Source organism: Chrysochloris asiatica, unplaced genomic scaffold (genome assembly GCF_000296735.1).
Source record: "Chrysochloris asiatica unplaced genomic scaffold, ChrAsi1.0 scaffold00019, whole genome shotgun sequence".
Lineage (NCBI taxonomy): Eukaryota > Metazoa > Chordata > Mammalia > Afrosoricida > Chrysochloridae > Chrysochloris > Chrysochloris asiatica.
Genome location: NW_006408537.1, coordinates 2,148,027 through 2,169,197, shown reverse-complemented (window position 1 = coordinate 2,169,197; position 21,171 = coordinate 2,148,027). Strand labels below are relative to the sequence as shown.

The window sequence follows — 21,171 nt, the reverse complement described above, 5'->3', positions numbered from 1 at the left end:
TATAGGCATTCTGGTATGGCATTGCAGGATAATGCGTCAGACCCCAAGGTCAATAATTCAAACCCACCAGCCACTCCTCAGAAACCCTATACAGGGTCGCTGTGAGCGAGAAGAAATCAACATCACTTAACAACAAAAGCAATGTTAGTATAATTAGTTGAGTTGATAATAAGCTGTTATATTATACAATATATACATAATTTGAGGATAAATAAAAAAGAATTGCTACTAGACCTCCAGTTCATATATACATGGGTTTATTTAAAATAAAACTTATTTACACATGACTGTGTGACCAACAGATGGCTGCAGAGAAGTTCTCTCAGTAATATGCTTGTCAGGGTACCTTCATAAAATGCTCTTATCAAAACACTGGCTTCCGAGGCAGAGAGGCCAGCTCAGAAAGCTATGACGACTGTTTCGGGGATTCCAAAAGGGTAATCATGATAGATTTTCTCAAAGGACACAGGATGATCCCAGAGACTTATACATTTTTAAGAAAATTAAAAACAGCATTGCTGAGAAATTTGTGCTCAGGAATTTTTTCCATCACAATATACCTGTTTATTCTTTGAGGATAGCCAGGGCAGCCCGATGAGAATTTATTTGGAAACCTTACTTTTTCTACCCTATAGTCTTGATCTTGCCCCCTTCAGACTTCTTTTTGTTCACAAAACTAAAAAAAAAAAAAAAAAAGTTTGAAAAGGAAAATAATCTGAATTCCTCAAGGATACCAAAACTGCCATTTGACATAGTGTAAATTGAAGAGCTGAGTCTTGATACGGCACTTTAGGATAAAGCACTGTCTTGAAAGGTCAGTTTGAACTGCAAGGTTGGTGGTTCAAACCCACCAGCCGCTCCTTGGAAACCCTATACAGGGTTGCTGTGGATCAGAACTAACTTGACTGTACTTAACAACAGCAACAAAAATTTAAGAGCACATAATTCTTCAGGAAAGGCTGGTTGTTTGTGGTGTTAAGTGCTGTTGAATTGGTTCTGATTCACATTGACCTTGTATAGACTTTCTGAGGAGTAACTGGTGGGTTTGAACCACCAATCTTGAAGTTAGCAGTCCAGTGCTTACCCTGCAGTGCCACATCAGGACTCCAGGGAAAGGTTAGAGGGATGGAAGCATCACCTTTACAAATGTATAAACCTAAATGGAGGATGTTGAGAAACAATATCTTTACATTTTGATATTTTCATTTAATAAGTTTCTATAATTTTTTAGAAATGCTTTTAGACATACCCTCATATATGGTGAAATCACACAAACCATGATATTTTCAATTGCCTTGTATGCATGAAAAAGTTAGACAATGGATAAAGAAGATTTGAGAAGAATTGGTGCATTTGAGTTCTGTGGTTGGAGAAGCATATTGAAAGTCCCATGGACTGCCAGAAGAACAAACAAATGATCTTGGAAGAAGTATAGCCCGAATGTTCCTTAGAAGCAAAGATGATGTGACTTTGTCTCACTAACTTCGGATCTCTTATCACAAGGGCTGATTCTTGGGAAAAGGACCCCATGCTTGACAAAATAGAGAGTCAGCAAAAAGGAAGATCTCCAAGGAGATGGACTGACACAGTGACTGCAACCGTGGACTCAAACACAGCAATTATGAAGATGGCACACAACTGGGCAGTGTTGTGTTTTGTTCTGCATAGGTTAGTTATGCACTGGAGTTGACTCAAGGACACATAGCAACGAGGATAATGATGAAAATACACATGTGTGCATGTACTTATATGTGGATGTATATATGTAAATTTGCATGTAGATGAGTATTTCATAATGTAGATGAGTATTTCAATACAAAACCTTGTTATTGGGTGGTGGTGGTATGGTTATGTGCTGTGGAGTCGGTTCTGACTCATAGCGACCATGCATAGGGTTTCCAAGGCTGTAAATCTTTACGGGAGCAGAAAATCTCATCTTTCTCCTGCGGGATGGCTGGTAGTTTTGAACTGCTGACATTGAGGTTAGCAGCCCAATTCGTAAGCACTACACTACCAGAGCTCCTTATTGGGTTGTGGTTGTTTGTTGTTAGGTGCCATCAGTAGATGATCTTTATTAATTTTAAAAAGTTCAGGAGTTTAGCTGTTCAAGAGTTGAGTCAGAGTTTAGCTCCAGGAGGCAGTCCTTCTTTGCTTATTTCAGCTTTGAATAGTCAGCAGTCTTTGGAGTTTTTGAATTTGAAGAATCATGTGCCTATCTTCAGTAGCTCTGTCTTTATCCTGTATGTTCCTGTGTGTCTAGTCCATTCTTTTGATAATTCAGAAGTGATTAGCTTTAGCATACACCCTATCCTCATATGGCCCCATAGAAGTAACAAAGAAAATACTGTTCCCCAAAGTGATCTCATCCACATGTATAGAGGGTTAGATTGCAACACATGATTTGGTTGTTGTGTATGTATCAGGGGTGGGGATAGGACGCAGTTCAATCCATAACATACCCCAATAGCACCCTGGGAAGTTTAGTTCCTCTTGTGCATGATGCATTTTAGACATCAATTAGATTGCGACTTTCATTTCATTGTCTTTTCAATCCATGTGACTTTATAGGTCTTTGACTGGGATGACATTCATAAAATACATTTAATCTAATAAGAGAGTTTTAGTGTAGTTTTATCCTCTATGTGGACTATTCCTGTGAAAACATGGGGAGAGTTGTGAATCTTGAAGTTTCATTTCATTTTAGGAAAACTGCTTGACCTCTCTCTGTTCCACCAAGTTTCCTCTCTGACTTTCAACAGTACTGCTTATTTTCCTGGCTGTTGTTCTGTTTCTGGAGTGCTGCTTCACTGACAGTTGGCTGGGCTTCATTCATTTGTTGACCACTTCTAAGTGGACCATCTCTCTCTTCTTCTTCTTCTTTTTTTTAATGTTTGCAGCCTTACCACATCCTGCAGGATAGGAAGTTGTAAAATTTGCAATTAACTTCATTTCCTTCGTTTGGTCCCTTTATGTGTGATTTAAGGTGCCTACCTAGTCTACTTGTTTTTGACTCAGAGTGACCCTGTATATGGTTTCTGAGGAATGTCTGGTGGGTTTGAACCACTGACCTTTCAGTTAGCAGTCCAGTGCTTATACTACAGCGCCACACTGAGAATGGGAGGAAAGATCAGAACCCAGGTATTCTAGCTCCTGGCTAAGGATCTCTCCACTAGAGTGTGCTGCCCACTAAATAATCATTGACTGACCAGGAAAACAAAACAAAACAAAATAGTATGTTTGGGCCCTTGAATTTCTCTTCTCCACCATAGTAAGCTTTATCTTTGCTTAGCAAATGTCTTTATAGAATGTAGGGTCTTTGGAGAACTCCTGGACCGAGATTATGGTTTCGGGCTTTAAATCAGTAGCTGGCTATTTTACTTGCAGCATAACACCATAATTGCTCCATGCCTCAATAGCTTCGTTTATAGAAATGAGGAAATGGATATTTACTTCTCCCTTGAAATCATGGCACAAAACACCTAACCTTCCTTAAGTGTAATTAACATGCCATGGGACTTTACTAAAAAAAATTTCTCAACTGACGGCTTTTCTTAAATATTTCTTTTTGCAATGTTGTGTGACTTGACCCTAGTATACATGTCGTAGCATTTCAGGAAGGGTCTTGTTCTATCTCTTTATACTAGGTTTTGTGAGATAACTGAGATCCACAGTAATATAACATATATGATAAATTGTTCTCATGATTGAAATTTGATACTGTTTAAGCAGTTACTATTCATGGGGTAATAATAACTTTGCTCATTTAAAAGATATCTCTTAAGGTGAATGGTAAGGAGCCCAGGATGCATAGTTGGTCATAAGCTGGACTGCTCACCTCACGGTCAGCAGTTAGACTCTACCAGTCACTTCATGGGAGAAAGGGGAGGCTTTCTACTCCCATAAAAATTACTGCCTCTGAAACCCTATAGAGTCACTATGAGTTGAGACCAATTCCGAAGCACACAACCACCAACTACCACCAAGGTGAATGGTTCAGATTGTTTTTCTAAAGCCACTGAGAATTCTGCCCAAGCAGTTTGCTTATAAATTAGACCATACGTAAAGACTTGGTATGTTATCATTTGTGTTTTGACACACCCATAGCAGTATTTGATGCAATAAATGATTGGGAAGAGCACTATCCAAACTAGAGCATCTACGCCATGCTTGGGAATGGGTATGATTGTAATACAAGCTTACTTTTATGTTTTTAGAGTTGGGAGCAAAATCGAATGAGCCCATTTTTCCATTTCGAGGATTTGATTCACTGGTAGCTCATGTCTCTTCTGCACAGAGCCATTTCCCCACTGACTCTTTTCCTGCTGGTTTTTTTTTTTTTTTTTTTTTTCCAGGGATGTGTCAGTTCATGGTGAACTATTTTTATTTTTTAGTTACATTAACGCTATGAAATAATTAGTCAGCTAATTAATCTGGTTTACAAGCTTTGTCGGATTCTTCAGCTGTCAGTCAGACCTGGGCCTGAGGCCTACATTTGGTTTCAGCTCTCTTGCCCATGTGATTCCTGTTGCTATGGCTACTGGCTACATCTGCTGACACCCCACTCTCTATTTATTGCTTAATTAAGAATTTCACGCTCAGCCCTTATCTGCCTCTAAGAACAAGCGCACACTGTTAAGAAATTCCAAATTTAGGACCAGGCACAAGGACAGCCTTTCTTAGGGGCTGGGCTGTATGGAGCCTCTCTAATGATCCTCTCAGCATCCCAGCCGCCACCCTTCAATCAAAAATCATTAAATGGGGCAGAGATAATGAGCATGTAGCATATCAAAAGAAGGATGTTTGCTTGGTCCAAAGGAGGAAAAGCTGCTAGGCCCCACGCTCAGCTCCACTTCAAAGAGAGATGAGACCCCTCATCATTGGGCCTGATAAAGCCTCATTTGTTCTGGGCTTGACTTATGCAAAAGGTCTGGTATGTCAGAGTCCCATCTCACAGACGTGGGTCTCCCACCTCCTGCCTCCACCTCCACCAGCCCCCCTCTAGCCCTGGCGTTCTGCACACTCGTTTGTCAGTACTTAGGCAGCTGGGTCCCCCAAAGCATCAGGTGGAGCGTATAATCACTGACCCTCCTCTCACAATGGTCACTTGTAGGGGGGTGGCCAGGAGGAGGTCTTCATAACAATAGGAGCACAATTATTGCAGCTGCTGGGGAGGGCTATGCTTCTTCCTGTAGAAATATAATAGGACTTGCCCAAAACAGGAGGAGAAGAGTCGAGGGAGGCAAAGTGGGTGGAGAAAACAATCTTGAGTTGATTATTCATATTCTGACTCTTGGAAGCCTGATGCGGAGCCAGTGGGGTTCCAGCAGCTGCTGGTACACAGCCCTCTTCTAATAATTGTACATTCTGTCAGGGGTCAACTTACTTTTGACCCTGCCCTTTTATATTGGTAAAAGGCTCTTTAGGGGAAACGGTTGGGTTGTGGCAGGGTACGTTAAACACTCACAACCCCTTCCCCTGGCTTTATCCCCCACCCAAACAGTAGCCAGTGATAAACTCATATCAGATTCTGGGCCATGCACAGCCTCCCTCCCGAGTTCACGCAGCCTCTGCTCATAGCAAAGGTGCAGTGGAGCCAGGACAATGTGCGAGAAAGCAGCTGAGGAGGTCCGCCTGGGAGGACTCTACAGATCAGACTCAAAAAGAGGCGCGTCTAGTCAGCCTGCCTGATGCTTTTCCCCTTCACAAAGATAAAGGCAGTCTGTTTGGTGAAAAGCTGGGATTGTGGTCTATTAGGGCAAGAGGGTTATGACTGGAAAGACAGATGGACTCATATTTTTTGTGCTAGTTGCTTGAAGAGCTCAAGTTGAATCATGCAAAGAGGCTGTTAAATTGGAACATCCTGAAAATAAGAAATCGTGTCCTGAATTTGGGGTTAGGAAATTATAAATACCACCTACATTTCTCTTTTCTCAAAAGGTAGAAGGTGCTGGGATAGAGCATACTCCTGGAATGACCCTCTTTTCTGGAGTTGGGTTAGGAGAAGCCATGCTAGTTCTTGAGAAGGATTCCTGTTAGTGTCTGAGGTGAGGGAACTCCAATAGTTCCCCAAAGCTCTTTGGGAGGGTTTGGTAGGCAGAGCCGAATCATCATCTTTTAAAACTCTATAGTATAGTCATCTATCTCATGCTGAGGATCTCTCAGACAATCTATACTACTCTAGTTAATAAATTAATTTACATTCTTGTATGAAACTCATTCCCCAAAGATCCCTCAGGAATTTTGCTTGTAATGTAGAGACGTGCCTCCAGGGAAATCACCCAATCTTTATAGGAAAAATACAGATAATGGAACAGAGTTGGTGATGTGAAGAGGGATATTGCCTTTTAGTTAGAAGCAACTATTTCAATAGAACAAGGAAAGAAGAGAGGTAGGGAGGGAGGAAAACTTAAACCCCCAAACCAAACCAATTGCTTTTGAGTCAAATCCAACTCCCAGCAACTCTAGAGCACAGAGTAGAACTCTCCATGGGGTTTTCAAGGCTGCATAATCTTTACAGAGTGAACCACTGACTTTTCAGATAGCAGGCAGTGCGCCCTCCACCACTATGCCACCAGCGCTCCTGAAGGAAAATTTAGTCAGAAGAAGTTCTAGGAATCACCTAGGTTAAGAGGTTAAGTCTTAGCAATAAGGTGGTAAGTAGTATAACCAATATTCAAACTCAGCTATTCTGACCTTAAATTCAGTGCCTGTTCTAGTATGCCACTTCTTTTTTCTCAATCCACATGTATATCCCTATGCTTATAAACCATTTTTCTTCTTTCTATTTATAAGGAGAACCTATACTTCCTAAATGTTAGATATGAGTATTGCTTTGATAATTTTGTCGTATTCTGATTCCTCCACTCTATTATTGACTTAATATTTTTCTTAAAGCAATCCTCATACTACTTTGTTTTTTAAACCTGAGTTTGGTGCTATAAGATCAGCACTGGACTTTCAACCACATGGTTGGAAGTTCAAACCCACCAGCTGCTCTTCAGAAACCCTATACAGAGTTGCCATGAGTAGGAATTGACTCCATGGCACGTAACAACAACAACCTCTTCTTATAAGAGATTTTATAGCAAAATCTATAAAATAGGTTTGATGAGCTCATTGTTTTTTCTAACATAGGTTAACATTCATAGCCATACATATAAAAATCTTTTTATGCCACCTAAGATAATCACCTCAGCTTTTAGATTTTGCAAGATTATACTTTTTTTTTTTTTTGTATAAGTCATAAAAAATAATTGCAAGCACAAGGATCTCTTTTTCATCTGGGTCTCTTGGTCTTCACTTGCTAAGAACACTTACTCTTGAGAAAAAAACCACCATATTTTGAAACTATAGGTTGAGACGTTATATAGATCCTTAACTCAGTGCTTTGTAACCTTGCTTCACTGGCAGATAGCTGCAATGCTTGTGTCTAGGCCCTTCCCTGGTGATTCTGGTTCAGTAGGCCTGGGGTCCCAATTGCTGTCAACTTGACCCCAACTCATAGCAACCTTATAGGACAGAGTTGAAAGCCCTTGGATATGGCTTTCAAGGCTGTCATCTTTATAGAAACAGACTGTCACATCTTTCTCCCGTGGAGTACAGTTGGGTCTTGAGACAGTAGGGAATGCCTCACTCCGTGGAAGTTTGTAGTCAAACCTTAGAACATTGTGCCAGCAGGGCTCCTCTTAGGTCTGGGTTAAACCCCAAACTATTGAGTTTATTCTAAATAGAACTGCCTCATAAAGTTTCCAAGGTGACGGGAATGTGGTGGCTCCATACATAAGCACTGGATCGCGAACCACAAGGTCCAGGGTTTGAGCTTGCCAGCCGCTCTGACGGAGAAAGATGAGGCTTTCTGTTCCCACAACGATTTAAAGCCTCTGAAACATTATACAGGGTCATTATGAGTCAGAACTGACTCTAGGGCACTTAACAACAGCAACAATCTTTTACAAAGGCAGACTGCCACATCATCTTTCTCCCACGGAATGGCTGGTAGGTTTAAACTGCTGACCATTTAGTTAGCAGCCAAGTGCTTAACCACTGGGCAACCAGAGTTCCCTAAGCATGTGGGGGGAGATTGTTGTTAAGTGCTGTTGAGTCAGTTCCAACTTATAGTGATGCTGTATATGGTTTCCAAAGCTGTAAATATTTCTGGGAGCCTCATCTTTCTCCCGTGGAGAGGCTGGTTGGCTGGAACTATTGACCTTTAGGTTCACGGTCTAGTGTTTATCGTACAGAGCCACCATTTTTCCTAGGTCTGGGGTAGAATTCAGGAAATCACAAATGCCCCCATACAAGTGAGGCAAATAATGTTCTGATTTAGAATAACTTTAGTTATTTTTGAATGAGTTAATTAAGGTTTAATTGAACTCTCAGGACTGGTTAATGCAGATGTTATCTGTTGGCATATTTATTTATTTTAAATTTTATCCTTAAAGGATTGCACACGTCCATGAATGAATTTTACTGGGATTGACACAGGAGTCAAAGGTGACCTCAGGATTTTAATATAGTACTTATATGAAGGTCTTTAAAAGATCATGTGTTCTGAGGGCCAAGTGACTTTGTGGCTATCACTGTCTGATGCTTGCCAGCATCTGTGAGGCTGAAATCAGAGGTGAGTGTCATTCAATGAATCAAGCCTTAGCTACCTAGGCACCAATTCACATGGATGTCTTCTTTGTGGGCTAGATACAGAGGTCAACTTGTAGGAGCAAGTTCAAGTTCACTCAAGAGGAAGGGAGATACAGAGCAGGAGTGTGAAGCTGTGCTAGGTAGATCTGGAAGAAGAGGTGGAGGCAGAAGATAGGGCAAGTTAAAGTGAAAATCCACAGGGTATATAGAATCCAACAGCAGGCTCAGAGACAATCCAGTGCCTGGGTGCAGGGCAGACAGAGAGAGAGAGGGAGAAGCCACAGTTCAGGGTGAGACTGGATGAAAAGTATAGATGTGAATTAGAGGCACTGTTTCAATACCTTTCCAGGTGAAGTCAGTGGCCGACTCACCAGTGATAATCAAGGACTGAGCAGGAGGCCCGAAGCCACAAAACCAAAGTCATTGCCATTGAGTCAACTCATAGCGACCCAATAGGACTGAATAAGATTGCTCCATAGAGTTTCTGAGACTATCATCGTTACAGAAGCTTGCTCATCTTTCTTCCACAGAGTTGCTGACCTTTGGTTAGCAGCCAAGTGCTTTAGCCATTGCACCACCAGGATCCTTACAGGAGGCACTAGTATGCACATACATCTCAATGGAAATGTGAGGGTGGAAATATGAATAGAAGAGTGAAATAAGGATGGAGTCTATGGTTTGCAAAGACATCCTTTGTGTGGGTTTTTTTCTTTCTAAATTGTTAAAATTTACATTGTTGCTGTTGTAAGCTGCCATGACAATCTCCAAATCATCCAGGCACAACAGAACAAAACACTTCCTGGTTCTGCACCACCCTGATCAGTTGGAGATCAGACCTTGTGATCCAGAGAGTTTTCATTGGCTGTTGTTTCAAAATACCAAAAGAGAATGGAGCCTGCAGGCACTCGTATTATATCTAACTAAGTAACTTAATCTTTTTCCTCTTACCAGGAGCCATTTTCTTAGCACATTTCTCTCTTCCTCTTAGATGTCTGTGTTTATACCAAGCTTAGATCATAGAATTCTTCAAAATAATTAGACAATATTTGACCCCAAGACGGTCTCTTCTTTCTGAGGACCAGATCTTCTTACAATCTGGGAAGGATCAACTACAAAGGGCTCCATTTATAAACAAGGTAGATTAACCATTCTCACATTACAAATACAAAATCAGAAATTATAAGCACTGAGAAAACATATGTACATGATCACAGCTTGTGTTAAGTCTTTTAGACTCTTCCCAAGTCAGTACCTTTATTCTCAAATGATTTTCATCCATTTTGTATTTATCCAAATTGGAAATGACACTTAACATTACACTGCTTTTTATGGAGTCAAAGCACTTAGAAAATTTTAGCAGATCTGGTTAATTTGCTTACAGCTCTATAATCCTATGGTTTATCATGATTAGATGCAGCTGGAAAAAGAGCAAATGCATGTTTCTTGGATCTTGTTAACTGTCTCCTAGAACAATGAATATGTCATGCTAACAGTACTAATAATGTCATTGTTAGCTGTCACTGAGTTGTCCTCCAACTCATGGTGATCCCATATACCATGTAATGAAAACTTGTCCCATCCTATACCATCCCCATGATTGGTGGTGCTTGGGAGGCAATATTGGTCATGGTGTATTCTGGAGTCGGTTCTGACTTGTAGCGACCCTGAATAGGTTTCTGAGCATGTAAATCTTCATGGGAGCAGAAAGCCTCATCTTTTCTTGTGTAATGACAGGCAGTTTTGAACTGCTGACGTTGAGGTTAGCAGCATGACTCATAACCACTACACTACCAGAGTTCCTTAATATTGGTCAGAGCTAACATTTGTTGCTTCTTATGTGCTGGACACTGTGTTAATTGTCTACATAGATTTTCCAAAATTTTGAGTTCCAGTAACTTTGTTGCTGTTATTGTTGTTAAGTGCTGTCGAGTCGGTTCTGACCCATAGTGACCTTGTATTGGGTTTTCAAAGAGCTGCCGGTGAGCTTGAATTGCCAACCTTGTGGTTCAAATGACTTTATATTCCAGCGTATTAGCCTACAATGCCACACCAGAACTCTAGGAGGTAGTTAATATGGTTATTCCCATTTTCAGATGGAATGAGTAAAGTTCATAAATAGTGAATAGCTTGTCAGTTGACCCAGAGCTAGGAACCGGAAGGGCCAGAAATTCAAATTTAAGCTGTCGGACTCTGGCACCCATTGTCTTGTTCATCAGTTTCTTCTGTCTTACATGACCCAGCATGATGTTTGGGAAGAAACAGTCCTTGACCTAGTCTCGTATGCTCATAACCAGCCCTCAGAGTGATATGCTGAGGCGGTGCTATAGGAAATCAGGCTCTTATAATTCTTCATTCTTTTGGAAATTGCTTTCCATCTCTTCTGATGCTGATGTTAATAGAGTGAACTCAGTTTTTAGTGTCCTTATTGTTTTTCTAATGCCCATGGAGTTCTCTTGGAGGTAGGGACTATTTGACTGCTGAGTCCAGAATTGTTGGTGTAGGGTAATGTAGAAATTTACAGATAGGACAGAACACTTAACTTACAAAGAACAATGTGTATGACCTATTTCAGCTTGGGAAAACGAATAAGTGAATGAAGGAGCAAGTGAAAGAACCGATAATGGCAGGTAAATTTTTTGAGGATTTGTCTCTGTGGTCTAATGGTTCATCATCACAGTGATAGCTACTATATCTGAATTCTTAGCACATTTCTTTGATCCCAAGGGATTTGGGATAGATTGATTTCCTCTACTTCAAAATTTCTTATCACATTTCCTTTGTTCCTCCTCCCCAGCTCTTCCTATAAATATAAATTATTCTTATTTAGGGTCGAATTGTTCACTATAAAGTGACCAGAGAAGGTTTGAAAAATATTTATTTTATTTTATGTATCTGTTATTATTTTCATTGCTTCAGTGACTCTGGTCTAAGAAGAGGTCACAGATGTATTGAAGTCACACTGTTGAGCATCATTAACAGGAATGAGTTGCACAACACATTTAAATGAACCAACTTTCCATTCCAAACATTTTATGAAATGTTTTCTAATTTACCTTCTTAAAATTTGATCTGATTATAATATTTAGTTCCTTCCTCTTGTATGTAAGTATTCTATTTTTATAGTTTTTTGCATATTTTTAGATGTTATCTTGCCTACTTTTTTTTCTTTCTCTCTCTTGGTTTCTTTTTTCTGATTAAGCCTAACTTTCTTATAGTTTACGTTGGATTATTTTCTGCCTCCAGGAGACTAGGCAGAATGTGTTGAAATTGTCAAGTGAGTTGTTGTTAGGTTCCATCAAGTTGGTTTTGACTCATAGTGACTCTATGTATGAATAGAACAAAACACTGCCTGGTCTTATGCCGTCTTCACAATTGTTGTTATGTTTGAGACCATTGTTGTGTCCACTGCATCAATCCATCTCTTTGAGGGTCCTTCTGTTTCTCGATAACTTTCCACTCTACCAAGCATGATGTCCTTCTCCAGGGACTGGGCCCTCCTGACAACATATGAGAGACGAAGTCTTGCCATCTCACTTCTAAGGATTGTTTTGTCTGTATTTCCTGCAAGAGAGATTTGAGTAATGAATACTGAATTGTCAGAGTAGAGCACTGCCATACTAGGATTTCTGAACTGGTCCATGAAAATTATGTATCGACATGTCCAGCAATATCTGATATCAGGAGGTATATGAGAAAAGTCCATCCCATAGGCTGTGCCCTGAAAGATTTGGAAACAAAGCTAACTATGATGTTAATCTACAATCACAGGTGATGTTCAATAAATATTTACTAAATTGAGAGTTAATTTGGGATAAATATCTCAGTATGAACTTAGAAATGTTTTGCAACTTTAAAGAATGCATTATCAGTGTGAGCATAAGAGAGTGAGTTAAACCTCATAGAAAAGAAAGAGAATGGGGATGCTTGACTATTGACTGTATCCTTTTTTTAAGTTAGAAAGACAGATGGAATTTGTCAAAAAAACAAGAGAATGTCATAAGCAAAGTCTTGGAATTAGATATAAAGGTACAGGTATTCTCAGATTTATGACATTTTGAGCTACCACAAAGCACACCAATGACTATCTGTATTTTTGTTTATATCTTATCGTTAGTAATATGTACTGCATACAATGTTGATGCATGCAATTTGAAGATGCCATTGTATCTTAAAGTTTATATGTAATGTTGACAACCCTCAAAGACAGATTAGATTTTTAAAGATACTGATAATAAAAAACAATAGTAATGATAACTAAAAAAAAAAATAATAGTAATAATGAGGTCTTCGACTTAAGACAGAACTGAATTACAATAGAGACACTGGGACAGAGCACATGCTAAGTGGATGAGTACCTACAGAACATGTAAAGAACATGCTTACAATGTGTGTGCACAAGGAGAAAACCACAGACTTTGGCTTTTACAATGAGAACACTGTTTTCATGAAAATGCTGTGGCTGTGAGTTGCCTTCAAATTGCTTCCTAACTCATGCCAACACCATGCACAAAGGAATCAAATGCTGCCCAGGGTCAGTTGCACACTGGACCATTGTGATCCATAGGGTTTGCATTGGCTTGCTTTTTAGAAGTAGATGGCTAGACTCTTCTTCCCTGTCTTAGTCTAGATGTTCCACTGAAACTTGTTCAGTATAATAACAACACTGAAACCTCCCCTGAGAGATGGATGGGGGCTGCACTTGAGATTCATTGGCAAGGAATCGAACCTGCGTCTCCTACGTGGAAGGTCACCGAACCATCGTTGCCACCCAAATGAGAATGATGAGCAGCAGCAAAAGAATAGGAGATTCCCATCTAAAGGACACCTCTCAAGAAGCCTTACATGGATCTCTTGAGAGATTATTTTGTAAGGTTTTGAAGCTTATGTTTTGTGATTACAAAGACTGATATTTAGGGTTTACTCTACACTGTGATTAAGGAATGGACTTGTAATTCCAGGAAAAGGCAAATGAGAACAGAGCATAGGATTGGTTGAGTCCACAAGCCAAAACAGCATTGGACCCTCCAGTAGTGGGAGGTGCCAATTTACATGACTTCTGATAAGGCAGAAAGGTAATTAACCAATAAGAGACAAGGTGTTACCGAAAAGTGAAGTTCACGCACCTGATTACTAATTAATCAGGCGTGACAGCACCTTGTAGATGCATTCACTATTTAATTATAGCAGCCTCTCTTAGCAAAGGAGCATATGTTTCCAGCTTAATCTACTGGTTTATACTGACATCAAATTGTCATTATCAGAAAGAATCAGGCCTTTTGATTATTTCCACTAATTTATTGAACACTTAAAATTAATGAACCCCAGGCCTTTAAAATGTGCTCAGTTGGTTTGGAAGATGGGAGGAGAAAAGGGGGGTGGTGGTAGAGAAAAGTCTTCATTAAAAGGATAATTTGTTTGGATAAAGGTAAAGCAAATACATTTCATGGGTGATCTGAACTCTATGGGTGAAAAACACATGAATTCTAAAAGATGAGTTTTTGAAATGATGGAGAGAAAATAGAATATGAGGTGTGCCCTGTTGACCATGCTTGTCCACTAAAGAACATAGGGCTAATAGTTTTATGTTATTTTTCATTATTTACATGCAGATGCACTAGGCAACATTACCACAGTTAAATAAAGTCAACAAAAGAAAATGCTGGATATCAATAGTTACATAACTAACAAGGATTTCAGTTTTTTTAAAAAATTATTTTTGCTGAAGAAAACGTATGCAAAAGAAAATGTCAAGCCAACAATTTCTACATGTATAATTCGGAGACATTGATTACATTCTTCAGGCTATGAAACCATTCTCCTCTTCTTTTTCAAATTATAAACACTTCAGTTTTATATTTTGACAATTTTGTTTGGAAAAGGAGAATTTAACACAAAACCACCTTCTCGCATGTCAATATCTTTTACCTTAGGATTACCTCTGCATTGCACTGAATTTTTAGTTGTTGTTTTTTTTTTTTTTTTGGTATTCAGTTTCAGGTGAAGGCCAAGTTCAAGTGACTCTCCAGGTGAAGGATGGTGTGCCCCCAACTATGTCAGGTGAGCATTGACCCACCAAATAGACTATCCTTCAATAGTTTCTCAAATTTCTTTTTTATATCATAAAGATGGGAAAGCATCAGTCCTAATGTTTTAATGCCAGACAACAGTCTCTATTGTATCACCCCTATAACCAATACAGAGTCAGAAGCTTTATATAGGGTCGCTATAAGTTGATGGCAGTGGGTTTGGTTTTGTTTTGTTTTATAGCTAATGTATGTGTCTGCATATCCAAGAAAGACATCAAGGCACATTTACTTCTTAAAACAAAGGAAAGTAAGAATTGAAACATGTAAATAAGCACATTTTATAAATTATGGGCCATATGTGCACATGGGAGTCCAGACCTGCAGATGGACCATTAGGCCTCCACTAAATGGAAAGAAAAACCTAGTGTATCTCAATACTTTAATTGTTCCCAGTAATTTCAGAAAATCAGGGTAAACAAACCCTCCCCCAAATCAGATGATTTTGTGAAGTCTTTCTAACTCATTAAAGCCAAATTCTCAAAGACTAAATGTCTCATAAGCACCTTCTAATGTATTTCATTGTTTGTTATTGTTTATCCTAAGTCAATTTAACTATGCATTTGCAACAGGGGTGAATCTTTTCAAAGGCTGACTTTTCCTTTGATTTTCATTGGTACTTTTTCAATATGTCAGAGCAGAGCCCATTCTAAACAGAAAGTAATCTAATTTCTCTAACTAATAAATACATGAGGTAAAGGTACTAGATTAAAGCTATAAACTGAAAGTACTGATGACTACTACTCCATGCTTATGAAGGATGTGATTCTTAGCTTGTTTTCAGAGACCTTTCTGAGCTGTCATAGCACTTTGCTCTTTATGCCCTCTACCCTTTGTCCCCTTATCCTTAGTTGTTGTTGTTAAGTACCATTGAGCCAGTTCTAAATAATAGCAACCCTGCCTAGGGTTTCTGAGGAGCAGCTGGTGAGCTTGAACTGCCAACCATGTGGTTCAAATCAACTTTGCAGTCCAGCGCATTAATCCACAAGGCCACACCAGGACTCCTTTTCTTAGTGGTGGTACTGTTTATTGAGTGCCTCTTGTGTGAGGTTGGGTGATATAATGGTGACCAAGATAGAATGATCTTTGACTTCATCAAATCTATGGTCTTCTGGGGGTGTCCATCAGATGATGAACTAATCAGTTAACCCATTTCTTTTATAATAACTGACACTGAGATGAAAATATTTGATAATTTTCTCTTTTCTGAAAGTGTTGTGTTCAAATCTGTAAAAGAGATTGAATTGGTGGGGTCAGTTCCCATCTTGTAGAGGACAGAACTTTTGTGGGAGCTCTCATGCTACCTTTGTGGGAGCTCAGAGAACACTGGATCATCCATAATGACCATTCCTGATTCAGTCAGCTGCAGTCACAGTGGCAATCCCTCAGCACTTGTTTAAAGATTTCTGTGCAAAGAGCTCCATGGAAGAACACTGTGGGTGGCCAGGGTCCATGACTTCTGTGAAGGGGCCAGGTTCATTGGATGATGGTTCCCTTGGTCTGCCAATTACTGCATGCTGAATGAATAGAAAGTTGATGCTTCATAGATTTGTAACATGTTAACAGTTCATCTTATTCAATTTCTTCATTTTACAAATGCAAACATGGAGGATTCGAGATTAAACAGTTTACTTTTTCACATCAGCAGTCAGTGGTGAGCCTGGATTAGAATTTAGGTTTTTCAGTTTAGTTCAGCATTCTTTTCTGCTATACCATTTAATCTCTAAAGTGTTTAAATTACCTGCTTTTTAGACATTAATTTGTGTATTAGATTATATCAGCTATGTTTATATGGCTATGGAGTCCTGGTGCTTCACAAGGTTGGTGTTTCAAACCCCAAAGATACTCCTTGGAAACCTTATGCAGGGTCACTATGAGTTCAGAACCAATACTTAACAACAACAACATGCTTATAGCCAGTATTCCTAGAGTAATATAGAAAATGATGTCAAAACACCGGGGAGTTAACAGAATTAGTATATTAACATCCTTCAGGAGGAAATTTCAAATATTAACAAGATTACAAAGCATGGTTTAATCCTTATGGTATGGGATATATTTTATGCTAATGAAAATTTAAATATGCATATTTGTTTGCTGAAGAACTGTACAGAAAACAGTAAAATTGCAATGTCAAAAATTATGGGTAAAAGAACAAGATGATTAAGAAAGAGCTCTACCCATATAGGGTCACTATGAGTCAGAACTGACTCAATCGCACTTAACAACAGTAATCCATATGTGATACTGGACAGTCTACATTGGAAAGGATTAGACTTAGGCATCATAATGTGATGCAAAGGCCAACAGAATGGTTGAAAATAAAATGCCATTTGAACATAAGAGGTAGAATCAATAAAAATCCAGTTAGAACATAAAGATGTGCAATTTATTGCAGTGAGAGATGTTGAGATTGCTACGCTGTCTTTAATATGTGAAAAGATCATATACTTTGATTCAGGAATTGCATTATTAGGAATCCATTTTTAAAAATGATCATCGTTATCGATGAAATTGCATGAAAACATTTAATGTCACATTATTTATAATTAAATGGAAGTGAGAAGAGGTTAAATGTTAAACAAGGATTAATAAAAAATGGACTTTCATATGATAGAATATAACATGGCCATTCAAATTATGTTTATATGGAATTTTAATGACATTAGAAAATTCATATGAAAAACATCTAAGCTAAGAAAAAACTGAATGTAAAAGTGCATGCATGATTAACTCATTATGTACAAATGCTGAGAAATTCTGCAATGAAATGTAATGAAAGGTTAATGGCAGTTATGTCTAGGTGATGAGATCATTGGCATTATTATTTTTCCTTTATCTTTATTAGCATATATTCCAGAATTTCCACAATAAGCATATATGATATTTATAATAGGATAAAACATAAATGTTTAATAACCAAATTAGGATATATTTTTCACTAGTATATTAATCTATAGATTAAATAACTTCTTTCTGATTGATCATTGTTCTTACAGAGGATCATAAAATTTTGAAAGACAGCTACTTTGATAGTGAAATTATAAAGGGCATCTTCAAACAAGTGATAGAATTTGGAAGTTATCAAAGTGAATCAGATTTTCATAGTCATCTTTGCTTTTTTTTTCTTTTGTTTTCTAGCGTCTACCTCTGCACCAGAATCATCTTTAAAATGGTCCCTCCCTGAAACCTGGCAAGGGGTTAAAGAGGACTGGGGAGGACACAACAACACCATCCCAGGTCCTGGGGATGATGTCTTGATTTTACCCAGTGAGTAAAACAACCTAAAAGAACCCAAAACAGGGGACTTCCAGTTGGGGCTATTGCTGCGAAAACCAGGTAGTGTAAGCTCCAGTGAGAAGGGAGGGGGATCTCAGGAAGGAAGCAGAACAATTCCAGAGCTCTGGATCTATCATAAGATCCAGGACGTCTGTTTCTCTGCACTCGCAAATGAAAAAATCACAACATTAAGGAAAATACTGCGAGTTAGGAATCTGGAGATGGGACTCCCTGAAAGCAGTGCAAAGGCCTCTGCAAAAAAAAAAAAAGAGGCCTACACATTTCCACATTTCTCCCTCTTTCTCTCCCTGTCCCACCTTCATTGCTCAACCGGGACATCAGGTGGGACAGTTTTCCCACTGTACAGAGAGAGGGAGCTTGGTGGTGATTTATGACGTCACATGCGGAGCCACAGATCCAAAAGTTTCCCCAGTGGGACCCCTCACGTCAGTGCACCATGAAGTAGGTTCTGACTCCAGATGACCCTGCACGGGGTTTCCAGGGCTGTGGGTCTGAGCAGGAGCGGAGCACCTGTGGTTGGTGAATTCAAGCTGCTCACCTTGAGGTCCACTGTGCTGCCCAAGCTCTCTGCTGCAGGACCTATTCAAAGCAATCTGTCAAACCCCAGCATAACAGGACTCAACCATCCCGAGAATTGCGCTGTGCACACTCAGATACCTAACTGACCTTCAGAAACAAAAATAGTGGACAATCTTTCTTTCATTAACTCCCCAATATTTATCTACACACCTCTACTGTAGTGACTAGTGGAGGGGCCTGAGAGAGTGGACACCGCCACCCCCTGCTGGAAGCTTCTAATTGCACACACACTGATGGTGTGCTCAGGGAAGTCCACCACAGCTTCATTTCTGTTCCAAAGTGGTGATTTATATTACTTCTGCTTTTGGTCCTTTTGATCATACATCTTTCCTGGAGGTGGGAGCTTTTTCTTCTTACGTTACCAAAGAAGAGACAGCAATCATGACCATATAGCCAAGCTATAAGCATACCCCATAATATTCTACCACTGAGAGAAGACCCAACAACACCGCTAAGCATTACAAGTGAAAAGGGAAGCCTATCTCTGGATCACATTCACCAGGAAACACCCAGTAAGCTTAAAAACAAACAACAAACATTCACTTAAGCTTTAAAAACAAAACAAAACAAAACAAAAAGCCACAAAACTATCATGATGAATAAAAAGCAATAATCAATATTGGAACATGTCCAAAAACAGAAGAAAGTAGCTGATGCAAATGACCTGGAGACAGACAAAGGATTTATAGAGAAAGAAGAGCAGGTTTTGGATATGCCTGAGAAAGAATTCAGAAGAATGATATGGAAACAAATTCAAATGCTCTGAAAAGGGGTGGAGGAAAACAAGGAAGATGTCAGGAAAGTACTACAGAGCAATCAAATAAGATTGATACAGCACTGGAAACAATTCAAACCTGCAGAAAGATGTCCAGAGGATCAATAATAAGATATCAGAAATGGACAATATGTTGAAAGGGGAAAGGAGCAGAATAGAAGAGATGGAAGCCAGAACTAGTAATACGGAAGGCAAATCTCTCAATACTGCTAAGATAGAAGAGCAAGCTGAAAAAAGGATAACAAAATCTGAATAGAGTCTAAGATTCTTACTGGATAACATGAAGAGAAACTACTTAAGAATTATTGGCATTCCAGAACAGAAAGAATCAGAGAAGTCCACAGAGAAAATAGTTGAAGAACTTCTGTAAGAAAATTTCCCTAACATTTTGAAAGATGAGAAGATAAACATTCAAGAAGCTGAACATATGCCAGGACGGATAGACCCCAAAAGAAAGTCACCAAGATATATAACAGTCAAGCTCTCTGAAACCAAAGACAAGGAAAGAATACTAAAATCAGCCAGAAAGAAGAGAAATGTCACTTATAAAGGCAAGCAAATTAGATTAAGCTCTGACTGTTCAGAACAAACCATACAGGCAAGAAGGCAATGGGGAGACATATACAAAGCCCTACAAGAAAAAAACTGTCAACCAAGAATCATCTTTCCAGCAAAACTGTCAATCAAATACGATGGTGCAATCAAGACATTCCACGATAAGCAGAATCTGAGAGATTTTATCAAAGCCAATCCAGCACTTCAAAATATTCTAGAGGGAGTTCTGTGGACTGAAAACCATCAAGAACAGACAACAAACAGAGATTGACAGGCATGGTAACACCACCTGGAAATCAGTCAACAGATAGCAGAGTCCAGATTAGAACAAGACTACAGCAGCAAATTCAAAGGATCTGGGAGGTCAACTGAAGATCAAAATTATATCAATGTCAAAGAAGGGACAAACGTAGCAACAGAGACCCAGGTGGTGAGGATGCCAGGTAAATTACAGGATACAATGGATTATTTTAAATGGAGAGAAAAGTTAGTAGACTACAAGGTAACCTCAAATAAAGTTAATACTTCACAACTTATCATAAAAATGAATTTCTAAGCAGAACAAGAAAACTAAAAAGAAACTGACAAGAAATAGCACAAAACCTACAAACCCAGTACAAGAAGGAATGCTGAACAAAAGAATGAACAGCACCACCAAAAAAATAACATAATGACAGCAATTAATTCATAGCTATCGGTAATTATATTGAATGTCAATGGAATGAATGCACCAGTGAAGAGACAGAGAGTGGCAGAATGGATAAGAAAACAAGACCCTTCAATATGCTGCCTGCAAGAGACACACCTTACACACAAAGACAAAAACAGATTCAAAGTTAAAGGATGGAAAAAAATTTACCAAGCTAACAGCAACAATTAACAAGCAGGAATGGCAAAACTAATCTCCGACAAACTAAACTTTAAGATAAAAACCAGCATAAGAGACAAAGAAGAACACTCTCATGATTAAAGGGTCAATTGAGTAAGATGACATAACCATAATAAATATATATGCTCCCAATGAAAGAGCACCAAGATACATGAAGCAAACATTACTGGAATTGAAGAAAGACATAGATAAATCTACAATTATAGTGGGAGATTTTAACAACCACTCTCAAAAAAGGGACAGAACAACCAGAAAGAAGCTCGACAAAGTTACAGAGGAATTAAGCAACACAATCAACCAATTTGACCTCATAGATGTATACAGAGCATTCAGTCCAACAACAGCACAATATA

General features: G+C 39.0%; 1 protein-coding gene across 1 annotated transcript in view; it reads left to right on the top strand.

The window, feature by feature from the left end:
* The window catches only part of PKHD1 (polycystic kidney and hepatic disease 1 (autosomal recessive)), a 722,421-nt gene that overhangs the window by 389,738 nt on the left and 311,512 nt on the right, over nucleotides 1-21,171 (top strand). Inside the window, 2 exon segments of the mRNA XM_006835767.1 lie at nucleotides 14,629-14,694; nucleotides 17,862-17,990. Coding sequence (XP_006835830.1) covers nucleotides 14,629-14,694; nucleotides 17,862-17,990 — 195 coding nt within the window.